The sequence below is a fragment of the Sodiomyces alcalophilus genome (assembly GCF_042370955.1).
Source record: "Sodiomyces alcalophilus JCM 7366 unplaced genomic scaffold ACRALscaffold_3, whole genome shotgun sequence".
Lineage (NCBI taxonomy): Eukaryota > Fungi > Ascomycota > Sordariomycetes > Glomerellales > Plectosphaerellaceae > Sodiomyces > Sodiomyces alcalophilus.
In genome coordinates, this window is record NW_027263534.1 from 5,948,354 (window position 1) to 5,964,762 (window position 16,409).

General features: G+C 43.0%; 1 protein-coding gene across 1 annotated transcript; it reads right to left on the reverse strand.

The window, feature by feature from the left end:
• Window positions 1–13,205: 13,205 nt before the first annotated feature.
• On the reverse strand, window positions 13,206–15,794 carry ACRALDRAFT_2034426 (uncharacterized protein). The gene is made up of 3 exons (XM_071020754.1): window positions 15,584–15,794; window positions 14,881–15,488; window positions 13,206–14,664 (listed from the first exon to the last, which is right to left on the reverse strand). The coding sequence occupies exons 2-3, from the start codon at window positions 15,320–15,322 to the stop codon at window positions 13,271–13,273; spliced, it is 1,836 nt and encodes a 611-aa protein (XP_070876208.1). The 5' UTR covers window positions 15,323–15,488; window positions 15,584–15,794; the 3' UTR covers window positions 13,206–13,270.
• Between the last annotated feature and the right edge of the window lie 615 nt (window positions 15,795–16,409).

Below are 16,409 nucleotides of genomic sequence, written 5' to 3' on the forward strand. Positions count from 1 at the left end.
TTATAATAAGACGGAGGATATTAGATCCGGGAATAGTAGGAATCCAGAACGCTAATAGCACTAGGCAGCCCCTCCGGGTAATAGTCCCCCCGGATATAATCCCCCCGGGGCAGGTCCTCCCCTAAGGAACGTACCGGGTACTAGCTACCCGGAACTATACTTATATATACGATAATCGGATTTACTTACTATCCTCGGCTAGTATAATAACCGGATATACCGGTTTAAGGCTAACGAGCTAGGCTACTTTAAGCCTCCCTTATACTTCGCCGCTAACTAGGATCTCGAAACCGAAGGAACTAAACTAATCTATATAGACGTCTTCCGGTTTATAGACGTAATAGACTAGTATGCCGGCCTAAGTGCCTAGCACCGCGAGTCCCTTCCCCGCGGACTAGCCCGCTGCCTATTAAGCGAGGTATCCGTATAGTTTATAAGCCTTAACGAAGGTTAATATTCGTACCTTACTATAATAGCCACCGTTACTAAATAGAAGACCGCCCTATAAGAAAGGTTCCGATTACCTTAAGAGGAAGCCGAGTATAAGCTAAGACGCGAGCGATATACCCTAGACGATATAGTTACCCGCCACGATATCCGTGTCTTTATAGATAAAGTAATCCGATTAGCGAAGGCGGTTAACGAACCTAGAGGTAAGTATTTAGCTTTTATATAGGATCGCTTAGACGCTAACTTAGCGAATACTATTCCTTATCCCGGACTAGAAACTATAGCGACCGACTTTATAAATAGCCTAGCTAGTATAATACCAGGATAGTACCGGAATTATACTAATAGAGCCTAGAAGGTACTTATTACCCGATAAACCCTGCTAAGGATCGAATAAATATTAATACTAAACTAATCCTCCTAGGTATATACGCCTTTTCCCCGGTACCCGGATTAACACGGTAGCCCGGCTCTATACTACTCGCTATAGCCCGAATAACGTTCCCTAGCGCCGGATTATTATTTACTATTCCCGGAATATTGTTTACTAGGACTAGGATAATTCCGCTAGAATAACCGCGCCCTACTAGCCCTAGGAACGCTAAACCGCTATATAAACGAACACGGCTAACGGCTCTTAGCTAATAATATATCCGATTAACTAGCGCGCGGAAACCGGAACTTTCGCCGGGAACGATCCAGAGATCTAGTAAACACTGCTATTAACGATAAGGTCTCCGATAAAGGATATAAGAACGATAAGGAACTAGAGGACTTATACTATTTCGAAGAGAAATCTAGTAGTTCCAAGGACCTTATAGATAACGAAGCCGAGACCGATAAAGGTAGTAATTAACTATACTAGGTCGCCGATAAACCCGAATTCGTACCTAAGTACTATAATCTCTACTAAGTACGATAATAATATACTAGGTATAGATAGCTAATAAGATCTAATAATAAGGCCCTCCACTATAAGAAGTCCTATTCCTACCTATTCCTAATAAAGGAATAAGGCGGTTAGGACTCCCCGCTAATCGAAGGCGCCTTATAGGAAAAAATAGACCTAGTAGCCGGCCCGTGTAGTTATATATATATAAGGGTCTAAGTTCGTATAACCTTAAATAGCGCTCCTTTCGAAGTTTATATTAATTTAGGTGCCTCGGGATACGTTATAAGCCAGCACCTCCTCCCCTACCTCCCCGATACGGAAGTCGACACGTCTAAAAGATCTACGCTTCGCGGCGTGGGTACTTCGGATACTATTAGATAGGCTTTATTTACCCTGCTAGTACGAGGCATAGTGGATAACTAGCCCCGAGTCGGACGGCTATATATAAAGGCTTAGGTGGTCCCTAAGCTAGAAGCCGGTCTGCTCCTTAGGCAGGAATTTAACTATCCGAATAAGGTCGATATCCTTAACTCGCGGGATACTATCTAGATTAGGTCCAATAAGGGTCTTATTATCCCGGCGCGTATCTTCGCTAAACGTTCGCTAGTTAGACGCCGACTAAAAGCCGTAAGGAAGGTTATTATTCTACTATATTAATATAGATTCGTTCTATTTAAGAAACGGAACGTAATCTTAGACTTTATAAAATTCTAACCGGATATCGAGGGTTTACTAAACTATATCCTTAGCGAAGGGATATCTATCCTAATCTATAACGCTAACGACCGGCCGCTACTTATTTACCCGAGTACTAAGCTAGGGTATATAGATCCTTTCCACGCTAATAGATATTTTAATATAGAGTAAGATAAAGCCTATAATATCCTAATAAAACGACTAAAGGCCGCCGAGACGTCCCTGAGTCTAGAAGGATAAGGCGATATCTTTAGAGGGTATTTACCTATTAGCGGGAAGCTTAGAATCGCTAAGAGCCTAGATACCCTAACTAAAGCGACTTTAGAAGGCGTGACTATCTATAACCACGGAGCCCGCTTTATACAACGCTTTACTAGGATTATCGGTAACTATCCTAAGGTTTAGACGGACTAAGGCGTTATCGATATAGATAAGAAGGACTATATACGCGTTCCCTTAATTAACGGGTAGTATACTTAAAGGATTAGCTAGAAGCTATATCCACTTAGCCGCGAGGACCGAGCCTTTCTAGACTAGACCCTAGATAGACTTTATAACTAAGACCGTATAGAATAGATATTAGTATTAACGCCTTTTAGTGCTCCGGTTTTTATTATATAGCGAGAGGTAAAAGATAAACGTAAAGGCTATATAATAGTCGACCTATATACCCTAAATAAGGTTATTATCCTAGATACGTACCCGATACCGCTTTAGGATAAAATTATTAAGCGACTCTAAGGGAAGAAGTTTATCTCTGTTATTAACGCCTAGGCTTTCTTCTACTAATTCCCTATATACGAACCGTACTATAAGCGGTTTACTATTATTTCCTAATAAGGATAGGAACGACTAAAGGTCGCCCTAATAGGCTTCCGTAATTCGCCTACGCACGTCTAACGCTATATAGACCAGCTCCTTTACCCGTACTAGGACTTTATCTCCGCCTTTATCGATAATATCGTTATTATATCGGACACTAAGGACGACTATACTAAGCACTTAAACACGGTGCTCTCCTTATTTAGTAAAAAGAGGATTAGTGTCTCTCCCGATAAGTCCTTTATCGGATATCCGTTAGTTTAACTACTAGGATTCGAGGTCGACGCCCTCGGGCTATTAAACACTAAAGAACGCACTAAGGCTCTATAAAAGATTCGCCCTCTAACTTCTTTTTAGTCCTTAGAACGTTAGATCGGGATAATAGGGTGGCTTCGCTATCTTATCCCCCGATTCTCTTACCGAATCGCTCCCCTCTAATAATATAAGATAACCCTTCTCGCCGAAGCTTATTAAATCGGGAAAGATAAGGGATAGGCCTATAAGGCGTATACTAGACGTATAATATTTAAGGCTATTACTAAAAAGTTAGCTACGTTCTATAATATTATCGGCGCCCTTACCTCGGATACTTACCTATTATATTATATCCCTACTAAGATCCTTTTTATTTAGCTAGACGCCTCTAAAGAGCACGGGTTCTCTGCTATACTCTTTTAGTTAGTCGATAAGACTAAATAGCTTATTAAAGGAACCTTTAAGAAGACCGATATTTAATTAGTGCTTTATATTAGTAAGGGGCTTAACGCCGCTAAAGAAAAGTACTAGCCTATAGAACTTAAAGTTACCTACCTAGTATAGGCTATTTATAAGACCCGTACTATTATTTAGTCCGCTTATTATAACCCGATTATAGTCCTTTCTAACCACGCTACCACTATCGGTATTATAAAGTCGATAATCCTGTTTAGCACCGATAAGACTAGGCTAAATATAAAGCTTACCCTCTCCTCTAAGTTTCTTAGCTAGTTTTAGTTAGATTATCGATATATCCCCGGTAAGACGAATATAGTAGCTAACGCCTTATCTTAGCTACCCACTACTAACGGCCCCCCGGCCAAAGGTCTAGGCGAATTAGACCGGATTTAGGAAGACTAGGCTATACACTATATTAACGAAATCTAAATAAAGGACGATATACGATAAAGGATTATTAAAGGATACGCTAACGATTCGAAGTAGGCACTTATCCTTACCTAAGCTATTAACTATAACTTACTAGTTAAGATCCTTTTCGAGGTAAATAATAGTCTCCTATACTAGGTGGATTTAAATAAAAGAAAACGCCTTTATATCCCCTTCTCCCTATATAAGGAATTCCTTTAGGCCGCCCACGATAACCGGCACTATTTCGGAGTTAAACGAATATAGTACGATTTAGTTAACCGCTTCGTAATCCTATAACTCTATAAGGAGGTCGACTTATATATCGCTTAATATAAGATATATCGTACCCACTAAACGGATTAGCAGGCTCCCCTTAGCGAGATATAGCCTATCCTAACGCCCTTTATCCCTTTTTATACTATCGCTATAGACTTTATTATTAGACTGCCCGAAGTGCCCTTTATAGGGATATTATAGCAGCGCAAAGGCTTTCCTTTATTCGACGCCCTCCTAACTATCACGGATAAGTTCTTAAAGGCCTCCCTGCTTATCCCTAGGTATAGCACCTATACCGCTAAGGACTAGGCGTCCGTGCTCTTTTAAGCCCTCTAGATAGGTAACTAGGGTATCCCCTGCGCTATTATCTCGGACCGTGATCCTAAGTTCTTATTAGACTTCTAGATAATTCTATAGAAAGTAGCCGGAACTAAGCTAAAGTTCTTAACGGCCTAGTATCCCTAAGCCGATAGTATTTCCGAGAGGAAAAACTAAACCGTTAAGATCGGGATACGTATATACCTAACGGATAACCTAAACGCCCTATAGCTAAGAGTGATTATACCTTTATAGTTTAACCTAAATAACGCCTTTAATAAGACGCTCGGCTATATACTAAATAAGATACTATACGGTACTAAAATAAATAGTCCGCTTAACCTAATCGGTAATATTAACCCTAAGTTTATACGCGAAATATTCTAAGAAGACGCGAAACTTATTATTATAATAGCTTAGATATATATAAAGCGCCTATACGATAAGAAACGGCGTAATAGTTAGTTTTAGCCTAGCGACCGCGTATACGTCCGCCTTAGCCGCGGATACTCGCTCCTAGGTAAGGCTAGCCCTAAGCTTAGTGCTTAACGGATAGGCCCTTTTAGGGTCCTTAAATAGGTATCGCTATTAGCGTACCGATTAGATCTGCCTAAGACTCTTAATATACACCCCGTTATTAGTATCGCCTAACTCTAAATAGTTAGGTTCGCGGAGATACCTAAGACTAGAGGACCCGTTAACGTGTAAGATAGGGACTAAGAGTAATAGCGGGACCTATATAAGCACTATAAGATCGATGCTATCCTAGATAAACGGATTACTCGTAAAGGAAGAGGTAAGCTATATACCGAGTACCTTATTCGATAAAAGGACTAGCCGGACTAGTGGAATATCTAGATACTAGTAGATATAATATAAGCTCCGGATTTAGTGGAGGAATTCGAGAAACGTTAAAGAGCTTTAGAAGTGCTTTGTTTAGTATTAAAGGGAATAAAAGAGGTTAAAAGACTAAAGCCCGGCGAGCTCTAAAGAACTAAAGGGACTTATTTAGCCTCGCGGCGGAACCAGGCTAGGGCTAAAGAGCTATTCCCCTTAATAACGGACACTCCTTTAGAAGGCACGACCGATATAGTAAGAATAACACTATCCGATCTTGAACCGGTAAGAATAAAAGCCTTACCGGCTATATAGCCCTAGTATACACGTAAATTAGCCTGGCTAGCCCGAAAATAAGAAGAATTCCTTTAGCCGCCTATAGCTTCGCTATTTCCCTTTATTCTTCACCTATAGTTAAACGATTATAATAATCACCTTAACCATAGGCTTGTTTAATAACTCTCTTATAATAGTCCCTATCACCTCCTATAAAGCACTATTCCCCTATAACCTTCTACCTATTAAGTCCTATTACTATTCTTATTATATTCTATTACCTCGTAACCTTACTAAACGACCTAGTTATAGCCTTATACCCCCTAACACGACTTTCTATATCGTCGCCTACCTAACCGACGTCTATAGGTCAAAAGACTAAGAGCTACGGGAGGAGTTCACTTATTAGTTTAAGAATAGCCGGGACGGATCCGGCCTAACGTTTAAAGGTTACTTCCGAGCTATAACCCTATTTAGCGATAAAAACGACGTGGCATACCACCTTATAATAGCCAGGCTAATATTTAAGTATTAGGTCACGGAGTATAAAGCTATTGTTAAAAGATACCGCCGCTAATTAGTCGAAAAAGGCTACGACGACCCCTAAAATAGACGCTTAGAGCGCACCGTATTTACCCTAGAGTCTATCGCTAATAAGTATATTAATGCCACCAGAGTAAGGGAAATCGTTCTAAAATACCCCTAGCTATAGTTCCTGCTAGATAATAATCACACTATTACCTAGTGCCCTTGGTATAAGTAGTTATTTAAGTAATACTTAGTAATAGCTTAATATAACGCACCCCGCGGGCCTAACGGCTAATTCCTCCACGGGTCCGTCTAATAAGCCAGCAGGCTTATAGTAACCAAGACGGGCTTACCTATACGCATAAATAATACGCTAAATAGCCGCTAAAGCCCGGCGTTTAGCGCTAGTTATATATCGGCTAAGATACTTAATAAGGTTAATAAAACAGCTAGTATTAGCCTCGCACTAGCAGACACGGTGGATAAGCTCCGAGACAGAGATATCGATTTAGACCTATTTATCGCAGATACTAAGGAATATTACGAATATATTTAGCTACACGTAACGGCTATTAAGAACTATCTGTAAGCGCTCCGGTAACGCCTAACACCTATTATCAGATCCGTTATAGACATCTTAGGACAGACCAGCTTACGACTATCCCCGGCACTAGCCGGGCTATCCACGCTAATAATCGCAGGGAGCCGGAAGCGCGCCTATAAGGGCGTTAGATCGGCCCCCGCGGCTAAGAGACTCCTATTCACTATTAACGGCGAAGATAAGATCTGGATCCAGGCAGCTAAGGCCTTCGCGGGCCGCCTTAAAGATATGGATACCCACGTCGCGAGGGAAGACTTCGAGTATAAGGGCTATAAGCTAGCTATTATAGCCTAGCGTTAACACGCTATCGTCGTACTATTACCTATAGCTAAGTTCGTAATAGACTTTATCCAGGAGTATATTACCAGGAACGATATATAGCAGGCCGCTAATATACCCTTCCTGGTTATAATATAACGCATAGAAGCTCTTATCCAGGTAGCTAGGCTAAAGACTAATAGTACCCTGGACGAAGGTAAACGAACCACTATAATAAACAGGTTTACTAGTAACGTAAGCCTAATTATAGACGCTATTAACTATACCGCGGTTATCTATAAATATTATAAGAATAACTAGCGTAAAGGACTACTAGTATTATATAATTTAGTTAGCGGGGACCTTAAGAACCGTAAGGAATACACCTAGCCGGAGGACGCCGAGGTTATCCTTAGGATACCTATATAGGATTAAGGACTGCCTAATATAGAGCCAGAGGCTCTAGCGATTAAGATCCTATAAGAAGATAACGCCGAAGGGAATCGGTTTATTTACTTTAGGATTTTTTATTTTTTATTTCTCCTTCCTTTTAGAGTATTATCGCTTTCTTTTATCTATATTCAGCCCCGGGTTAGTAAATATATAACGGAGGGGCGGGCGACTAGGCGTAATTACTAGTACTATAAACGGCGCCTAACGGAGTTAGGACTATACGCTATAGGGCGCTATTCTATACTATAGTTTTTTTTATCTTCGTTTAGCCTCGGCTAAAAAATAAAGAATCGTGACCACGTCTACCACTTATTACTAGTATAATAATCGGCCACGCCGAGTCTAAGTCGGATATCGTAGACCTTAAGAGACGGGGAAGCCCGCGGGACGCAGGACTTTATCTCTCCCGGGGTATATACTACGCACCACTATCCGGCACTATACCAGGACCTAAAACCATATAGCTCCAGATTAGTGCCAGCACTATACGGGCACTAAACCCGTATAGCGCTGGATTAGCGCTAGCCCTATACTAGCACTAAACCAGTATAGCGCCGGATCGGTGCTAGCACTATCCTAGCACTATACTTAGTATAGCGCCTAGCCTTAGATAGCCCGAGGTTCCCCCGTAGATATATATAGCCGGAACCTCGCCCTCTCTCTTAGAGAATCCATCCTATTTATATATTATTTACTACACCCTAAGGTTACCTAATTCAAATCCTCTCGTAGGTCCTATAGTACTGGCTGGCCAGAGATATATACGGTTAGTGTATATTAGTAGCACTATGCCTACCCCTAATATAATAGATAAAATAGACCTTAACAATATAGATATCGACTCGCCTATACCTATAGCCGCTTCGCTAACCCTAAAGGCTAGACGTAAATCACTCCTAGCCCGTACCTAATATAGAAAGACCTTAAGATCTTTTAGGCTAACGTAGGCAAAAGACGCCCTACCTACGATATCAGCCTTAACTACGCCTATTAAGACGGCGTAGACCTTATCCTTATCTAAGAGCCCTGGTACTCCCTTAATAGGGACTCTAATATTATAAAAACCCACCCCGGCTATAATTACCTTTACAACGGTCACGAAGAGATGGAACGGAAGAGGAAGATCTAGAGGAAAAGAGGCAGTTTGAATTATGGAAGACTGTGAAGACTGCAGAAGTAAGATGCAGAGAGAGAGAGAAAAAGGAAAGGAAGAGGGAGGCGGGCAGCCTGATATATATAGTCCTTTCCTACGGTTTATTCAAGCTACTGATGTAGTATCCAGACCCTCGAAGTATAAGCGAGGGTCCGTGGGTTATTCCGGAGGTCCTGAAGGTCCGTGGTTTATTCCGGAGGTTCTGAAGGTCTATGGGCCCACCTAAAGGTCCGTGGGCCTACCTGGAGGTCTATGGGTCCACCTGAAGGTCCGTGGGCCTACCTGGAGGTCCGTGGGTCCACCTAGGGTCCCGGGGGACTCGGGAGGACCCTGGAGGACTCAGGAAGTCCCTGGGGGATTCTGGAGGACTCAGGAGGTCCCTGGAGGACTCTAGAGGACTTAGGAGGACTTAGGAAGTTCCTGACTTACAGGAGGTTTCGTATATCGTACTATACCGTATATAGGTATATTTATTTTCTGGGTATAGTACTAACATTACCTATCCCCTATCTAGATATAGGATACCATATCGAACCGCCCCCGGGTACTTATGTATATTAAGATAAAGTCCGGCTATTCTATATTCTTTAACCTAACCTCCCTATCCAGGGATATACTAGGAGTAAAGGTTTATAGGCATTATAGTATAAATATCCATAAAAACGGAGATAAGCTATATATACTTAATATACTTAATAACTAGGAACCCCTATACGGGATTTTAATTACCGGGGACTTTAACGCCTATTACGCTATATAGTAACCGGGAGCTACCCCGAACCGCGGCGCCGCCTAACTCGTAAAATAAACGGAGCGACACGCCCTTACCCTCCTTAATACCCTAGGGGTCCCTACGTATAACGCTAGGAATACCCTAAACCTTGCTTTCTCGGATATCCCCCTTACCTTTACCTAAGTCACGGACTATCTATATACTTAATCCGACTATTATACCCTTACGATCACTATCCCTACGCCGCTCCGCTCTAGGGCCCTAATCCCGGAGCGGTACCGGCTATAGCTAGAAGATATCCTAAGATACGCGGAAGAAGTTAGACTAAATGCCTAGCTATTACCTATAACCCTTGACTCTGCTAAGGACCTAGACCACGTAGCTATAGCAATTACCTACCTCCTCCACGGCTCTCTTAGAACTATAGGACGCCGCTACCGCTTAATAACTAAAGCGGTAGCCTAGTAGAATAATAATTATAACTAGGCCTATAGGGTATACTATAGGGCCCGCCGCGTTAATACCCACTCCGATAATACTAAGGAGGTATAGACGCACCTAAGGAAAACCGTATAAAGAGCTAAAGCCAGCTACTAGTAATAGTAAATTAAAGGGATTAAATAGGATAAGGACCTATATAGGATTAAAGGATAGTATACCCCACGGTTATAACTATAGGCGGCCCCTTTCTAGGATAGTAAAAGAGTACTTACCGCGCCTAGTAAAAAGGCAGACTCCCTTAAAAGGAGACTACTCGAGAGGACGTTATTATCTAATAATATCTACCCGCTAACCCTAAGCTACCCTTAGAGGGTTATCCCTTAGGATAACTCCCTATACTATAAGGAAGTGGAATAGGTAGTCCTTTTAGTCGGTAATACCATCCCTAGAGTAAATAAGATTACGGTAACGATACTCCGCGTAGCCTAGCCCTTTATTAAAGAACTAGTTATTAGGCTATATAATAGATGCCTTACCCTAGGATACCACCCCTAACCCTTTTAGGAGGCCGAGGTACTAATAATCCCTAAACTAAATAAAGACGCTAGTATTTATAAAGGCTAAAGACCTATCGCCCTCCTCGCCTGCCTCGGGAAAAGACTTAAACGCCTAATCGGCCGCCGCCTTACCTGGGTAAGTATCTTAAATAAAGTACTAAATACCTAGACGGCCAGCTGCCTCCTAAAACGATCCGCTACCGATATCGTCGGGTCCCTAATATATAATATTAAAGCCACCTTTGCTAGGAAATAAGTCGCTATACTTATTACCCTAGACGTCGAAGGGGCCTTTAACACTATACTCCGCCACCGGCTCTGCTATAGGCTTAAGGAGTAGGGCTAGCCTTATAACCTAATCGCTTAGGTCCTAAGCTTTATAGAAGGCAGATAGGCCTGAGTATAATATAAGGGATATACTATTTAAATATCCCCCTTATAGTATAGCCTTTTATAAGGTTCCCCTGCCTCCCCTATCCTTTTCCTCCTTTATACTAAGCCTATTTATTAAATAGGCCCGACCTATACCTATTTCAGTTATACTAACGACTATAATATCCTATATATTAAAAAGAGCCTAGAGGCGATATCTATTACGGTATAGGCACTCCTCGATAACACTATTAAATAAGGCTATTAGAATATAGTCACCTTCGACCCTAGTAAAACTAAGGTTATCCACTTCTCCCAGAAATAGAAACCTAGCTTCCCCTTTATTACCTATAATAGCCGCTAGATTACCCCGAGCTAGGCCCTACGCTAGCTCGGAGTGTAGCTAAATAAGACGCTCTTATTTAAATCTTATATTAAGCCTAGAGCGGTAAAGGCTTACTCTAGCGCCGGCTATATCCAGGGCCTTAACCGAGTCCTTAGCGGAGCACCACCCGCTATAATATATAAGGCTATCTATACTATCGTCCTCCCTAAGGCCCTTTTCGCCTCTAAAGTCTAGTACCCTGGCCTTACCCGCCCTAGTATAAAGCGTAGGAACGGGGGCTACCCTAGGGTAGGTATTAGACTTATAGATTAGATTAATAAACTCTAGATCGCGATAAACCTTACCCGTTAAGGCTACCTTCCGGTCTAGAAGACTACCCTAATCCCTGCTATACTTAGGGAAGCTAGTATACCCCCGGTTAGACTACTCCTTAATACCGCCTATACCCGCCACGCTATATAGTTACGAACCCTAGATAGCGCTTACCCCCTTTATATAAGGATCGCTAACTATAGGACCCTCTAGAATAAAGGTAATAAACCCTACCTAACTACCCTTATAGACGCTCTATAAGCAGCGCCCGATATCCCCGCCCCTATACTTACGCCGCCGATATATAACAGAGTCCCTAAATCCTTATAGGCACTAAAGGATAAGGAAGCCGCTATATCGACTTTTAAGGCCCAAAACGCCGCCCGCGTATTAATAGATATCACGGTATATACTAATAGGTCTTAAACCGACTCTACTACTAGTATAGGGACAGAATACAGATACGTAGTATATAAAGGCACTAATCTTATATATATAGGTAAGCGCCCCTTTCCTAACGCTAAAGTCTTTAACGCCGAGATTAAGGGCGCTAGGGCCGGCCTAAGGGCTACCCTTCTTATCGTAGATACACGGACTATCTTTATTATGGTATACCTTAATAACACCTCTGTTATCTAGGGTATCGACGGACCGCTTACCCCGGTCTTATTATAAGAAGCCTGCCCAGACTTCCGATAAAAAGCTTATAACCCTATTATCTTAGTATAATAGTTACCCGGCTATATAAGGATCCCGTGTAATAAACTTATAGACTGGCTTATAAAGGAAGGCGCCTATATACGCCCCCACTTCGAGCCTAAGCCTATATATAGCCACGCTAAATAATAGGTAAGGTTAGCCCGTAAAGAAGCCTTCTAGACTTAGTAGTAAGAGAATAAGCCCCGGAGTTACGATAATCTACCCCTAGATATATCTACTAAACCTACCGGAGAGCTCCTAACTCTAGACCGTTAATAGCTTTACTGGCTACTAGCAGCCCGTATAATACACGGCGACTTCGCCGCCTATTATACCCGCTTTAACTATAAGATACCCTCCTAATATACTCCTATAGTAAAGATAAGACCCCTGTTTTAGCCCCATAATATAATATACCTACTTAAGCTATTAATAGGTTATAACGCCGCTAGGCGCTCGCCTTAATTAACTACCCGGGACGTCTCTAATTATACCTACCTCCCCTAAGGGATCGACGGCCGCTTAAGACACAGGCCTAAACGACCGCCACGTAGGCAGAAGACTCGTATAGCACCTCCTACTATAGGCAGGGATACTATACGACCTCTTACGAAATTATAGCTAGTAGGCGTTTAACGCCCCGCGGCTCCGTAAACTATAAACCTATAAACCTCCTAAATACCTACTAAGGCAAACAGTTTATTCCGGTATCTATATTCTTTCTTTTATCTTATTATAGTATATACGTACCACTATATAAATACTGTATTTAAATTATATATAAAGGCAGACGACTACTCTAGGCGTCCTTTACTCTTCTTAGAGATCCCCTAGACGTTAATAATAACAATATTATTATTATTATAGACACTATTTAACTACTATATATATAAAAGATATATAGCAGTTAAAGAGATTTATAAATATATTATAACTCTATTATAACACTATATTATAGGCTAAGCATTAATCCTTCTACGCTCTTTACTAAAGCTCTATATATAAGGTATAAGAAACTAGGACTATATTAGAAATATAGTCGGAATTACTAATTAGTATAGTCGGAATAAGGTGCCTCTCCTTTATTAATCCGGTATTCTAAGAAAACGTTAGGGCCAAGGAGGCCTAAGTGGCCGAATTAGATACAATCAACCGGTCGAGCACTCCCTGAGCACGGTTTAACATAACTTGATGTTCCTGCATCTGCCTGCATTGCTCCTTAGTAGGGTCGTCCGAGATCCAAACTCCCTTCTCCTCTTCCGTGGCGCCGTGGAAACCCTCAGCACGTTTGAGGGTCGCCATGTCTAGGTCGGTGACGTACGATTTGCCATCCGAAAGTTTGATTCGAATTTCATGTTCCGTTGAGAGCATCATATCATCTTTGGAAAGCCGGCGAGGGCCATCGAAAACTCCTAGGACGCGTTTCTTCATAGTCAGGAGGCCTCTATCGTAACCCCATGACAAAGGTTTCTTTTGCTTGTTCTTGCGGCCGGTTGTTTTAACGCGAAGCGGTACACCCCCGCGGGAATGTGTCAGTCCCAGAGACTTAACGGGTCCTAATTGGATAGCGGAGTTTCTTCTCTTCATCCGTGAGCTGAGCCTATCCGGTGTGCTTTCATTCCCGCCACCACCCTCGCTATCAACTATGTCTTCATCTTCGTGCCCATTGTCGAAGCAACGAATGCGTTGCGTGCGGGAAGGCAAGCTGTTGCGTTGTAAAGTATGATGCACGTCCTTGTCGTTCTCAACCTCGGCCAATAGCCTTGCGTTAATGGCCTCAGCAGGGTCTTCTTGCTGCACAATACGCAACACGCAATCATCCAAGTGCTCGTAAAAGTCTTGTGCATTGGAGAAAACCCGCGAGCATGTCGAGCACTTGCCGGTCGCATCGGGCGCGTACACGTTGGCTTTCGCGACATCTCTTGGTGTCGATGCTTTCTTTCGGCTATTGGGCGGGGTCTGCTCCACGCCATGGACTGCGGTAAGGTGTCTCTTGAAAACATCCGCCCGATTAAAGGACTTTTCTGCAGCGGAGCCTGATCCAGGGCAGAACCCACATACCATAGTGCCCTTATAGTGAGTCAATGTGTGTCTGTTCTTGTCGTATTTCCGGGCAAAGCCTTTGACGTGGTAGTCGCACGTGTGTATAGGACATTTCTCCGGCCTCTCATTCTGGTGGGTCAACATATGCGCCTTTAGATCCTTGAAAGTCTTGCCACACTCAGGGTGTGGACATCGCTGCTTTCCCTTCATTTCATCGCTGTTGTTTGGGCTTCTCTCTGAATACGCTGCTAGGCACGGGTCGCCGCTCTGCCGCCGTCCATCTAGAGGTGTCGGGAGAGGACTGAACGATTGTCGGATTTCTCCCTGGAGACAAGGCGACCGACTGGCGTAGGGAGACGTCTGCTGTGAAGATGATGATGTGGACGGTGAGGTCGCATAGCGGTTGGAGTGAGAGCGGGCATTATAACAATGTATAGGCATTGGTCTCTGGAAGTCCGGGCGATCCAGAGATGAATCTGCTCGTATGGCGTTGTAACGCCGTCAGTGAATTGCCTGAAGTGGGGCCAGCGCGTGATGATATTTGATACCAGCCAAATGAAAGTATACAAGCGTTGACATGAAAAGGCTCCAAAACGCGCCTTATCTGTCGTGTACCGCCTAATAGACTTGAAATGACGCCAGTCGGTATGTCATTTGGCGAAAAGAGGAGGGAACAAGCTCTGGCAACTCACCGACATAGCTAGGCAAGTTGGAGTTGCCAAGCTCGGACGCATGTTCTTCAATATCTGGGCGGAAAGTGTTATACTCCGTGCTGCAAAACCTGTACGGCTCGTTAAGGACAATGCTAGGAGTGGCTATCTGTTGGGTCCAGTACGGGACTCTTCGCACAAGTCTGCGGTGAGAATGAGGTGAACCGACCGCGGATGAGGAGGCAGAAGGGATCGATGCTGTGGAAAGACTAGATGGGGGAGCCTGTGGGTCGCCATCTTCCATCGCATCAGGAGAGTCCCAATTACGGCCGTGGTACGGGCAGCCGGCGACCTCAACTATCCTAGAGGATTGCTCAAACACGGTCGGGACAGGAATTGTAAAGGAGTCCATTGGGATGCTCATGTTCCATGGGGCCGAGGTGCAGACTGTTGCAGGAGGTTCAGGACAGGGTGAAAAAGCCATCTGGGTCGTATGTTGCGAGGGGTGTCATGAGGTTACGCAGCAGACAGTACGACTCAGTCGAAATAACGCGGCCAATCTAAGACCGTTCACTAGCTCGCCTAGCCAACTGGACAAACGTCTTTGTTATTGCTCGTGGTTAAACCGCGATGTCCTCAAGAAGTCGTCCCTGACAAGTGCATATTAGTAAGTGGGCCGAAATTGCATTCGTGCTTTTGAGACCTGTAGCAAACTTGCTGCAAAGGCACGGGGAATGACCCTCACCTGAGGTGGAGGCCATGCCAGCGGGCTATGCCATCCTACCAGTTTAAGACCCAGGGCTGAGTACAGAGAGGGAAAAAAGGACAAGGGAAGACGTGATGGATCGACTCTGGTGATAAAGCAGAGTCGGTTTGGTCAGTTGGAGCAAACAACCCGATGGGCAAACGACACGACACATGGTGCAAGGGGGCCAAGCTTACAAGTTACGAGCGCGAGTGTGGATGGCTTAAAACAAAACGGGGGAACCCTAGGGTAAGAAAACTTAGAAAGCACCGACGGTCGGGAATAGTGGGCAGCGGAAACGGGTCGTCCATTAATAACGTATAAGACCCGTTATTCCGACTACACCACTTGGTTATTCCGACTATAGTCCGGTCATAGACCCATATCTATAACTAATTGAATATACAAAGTATTTAAACACGAATATACACTATGACACTATAAAATGTATGGCTGAGTATATAGTCGTGTTTAAATACTTATTGCCTCCTACTATAACTTTCTACTATCTACCCACTGCCTTCCTATTCGCTTATAAATTTCAAGTATAGTTTAATATATTATAGTATTAATGTCTTAGTCTAGTAATTAATTAATCTATTAATCCGTTAATCCGTTAATCTGTTAATCCGTTACTCCGTTAATCCGTTAATCCGTTAATCCGTTAATCCGTTAATCCGTTAATCCGTTAATCCGTTAATCCGTTAATTAATTAAAGGTACGGATAATCCGATTAGGGCAATTAGATATTCCGACTAGGGTCCTACTAATAACACCTAACGCTAGCCGTCACTACTTCCTCTTATATCTAGTGACTTATAGATAT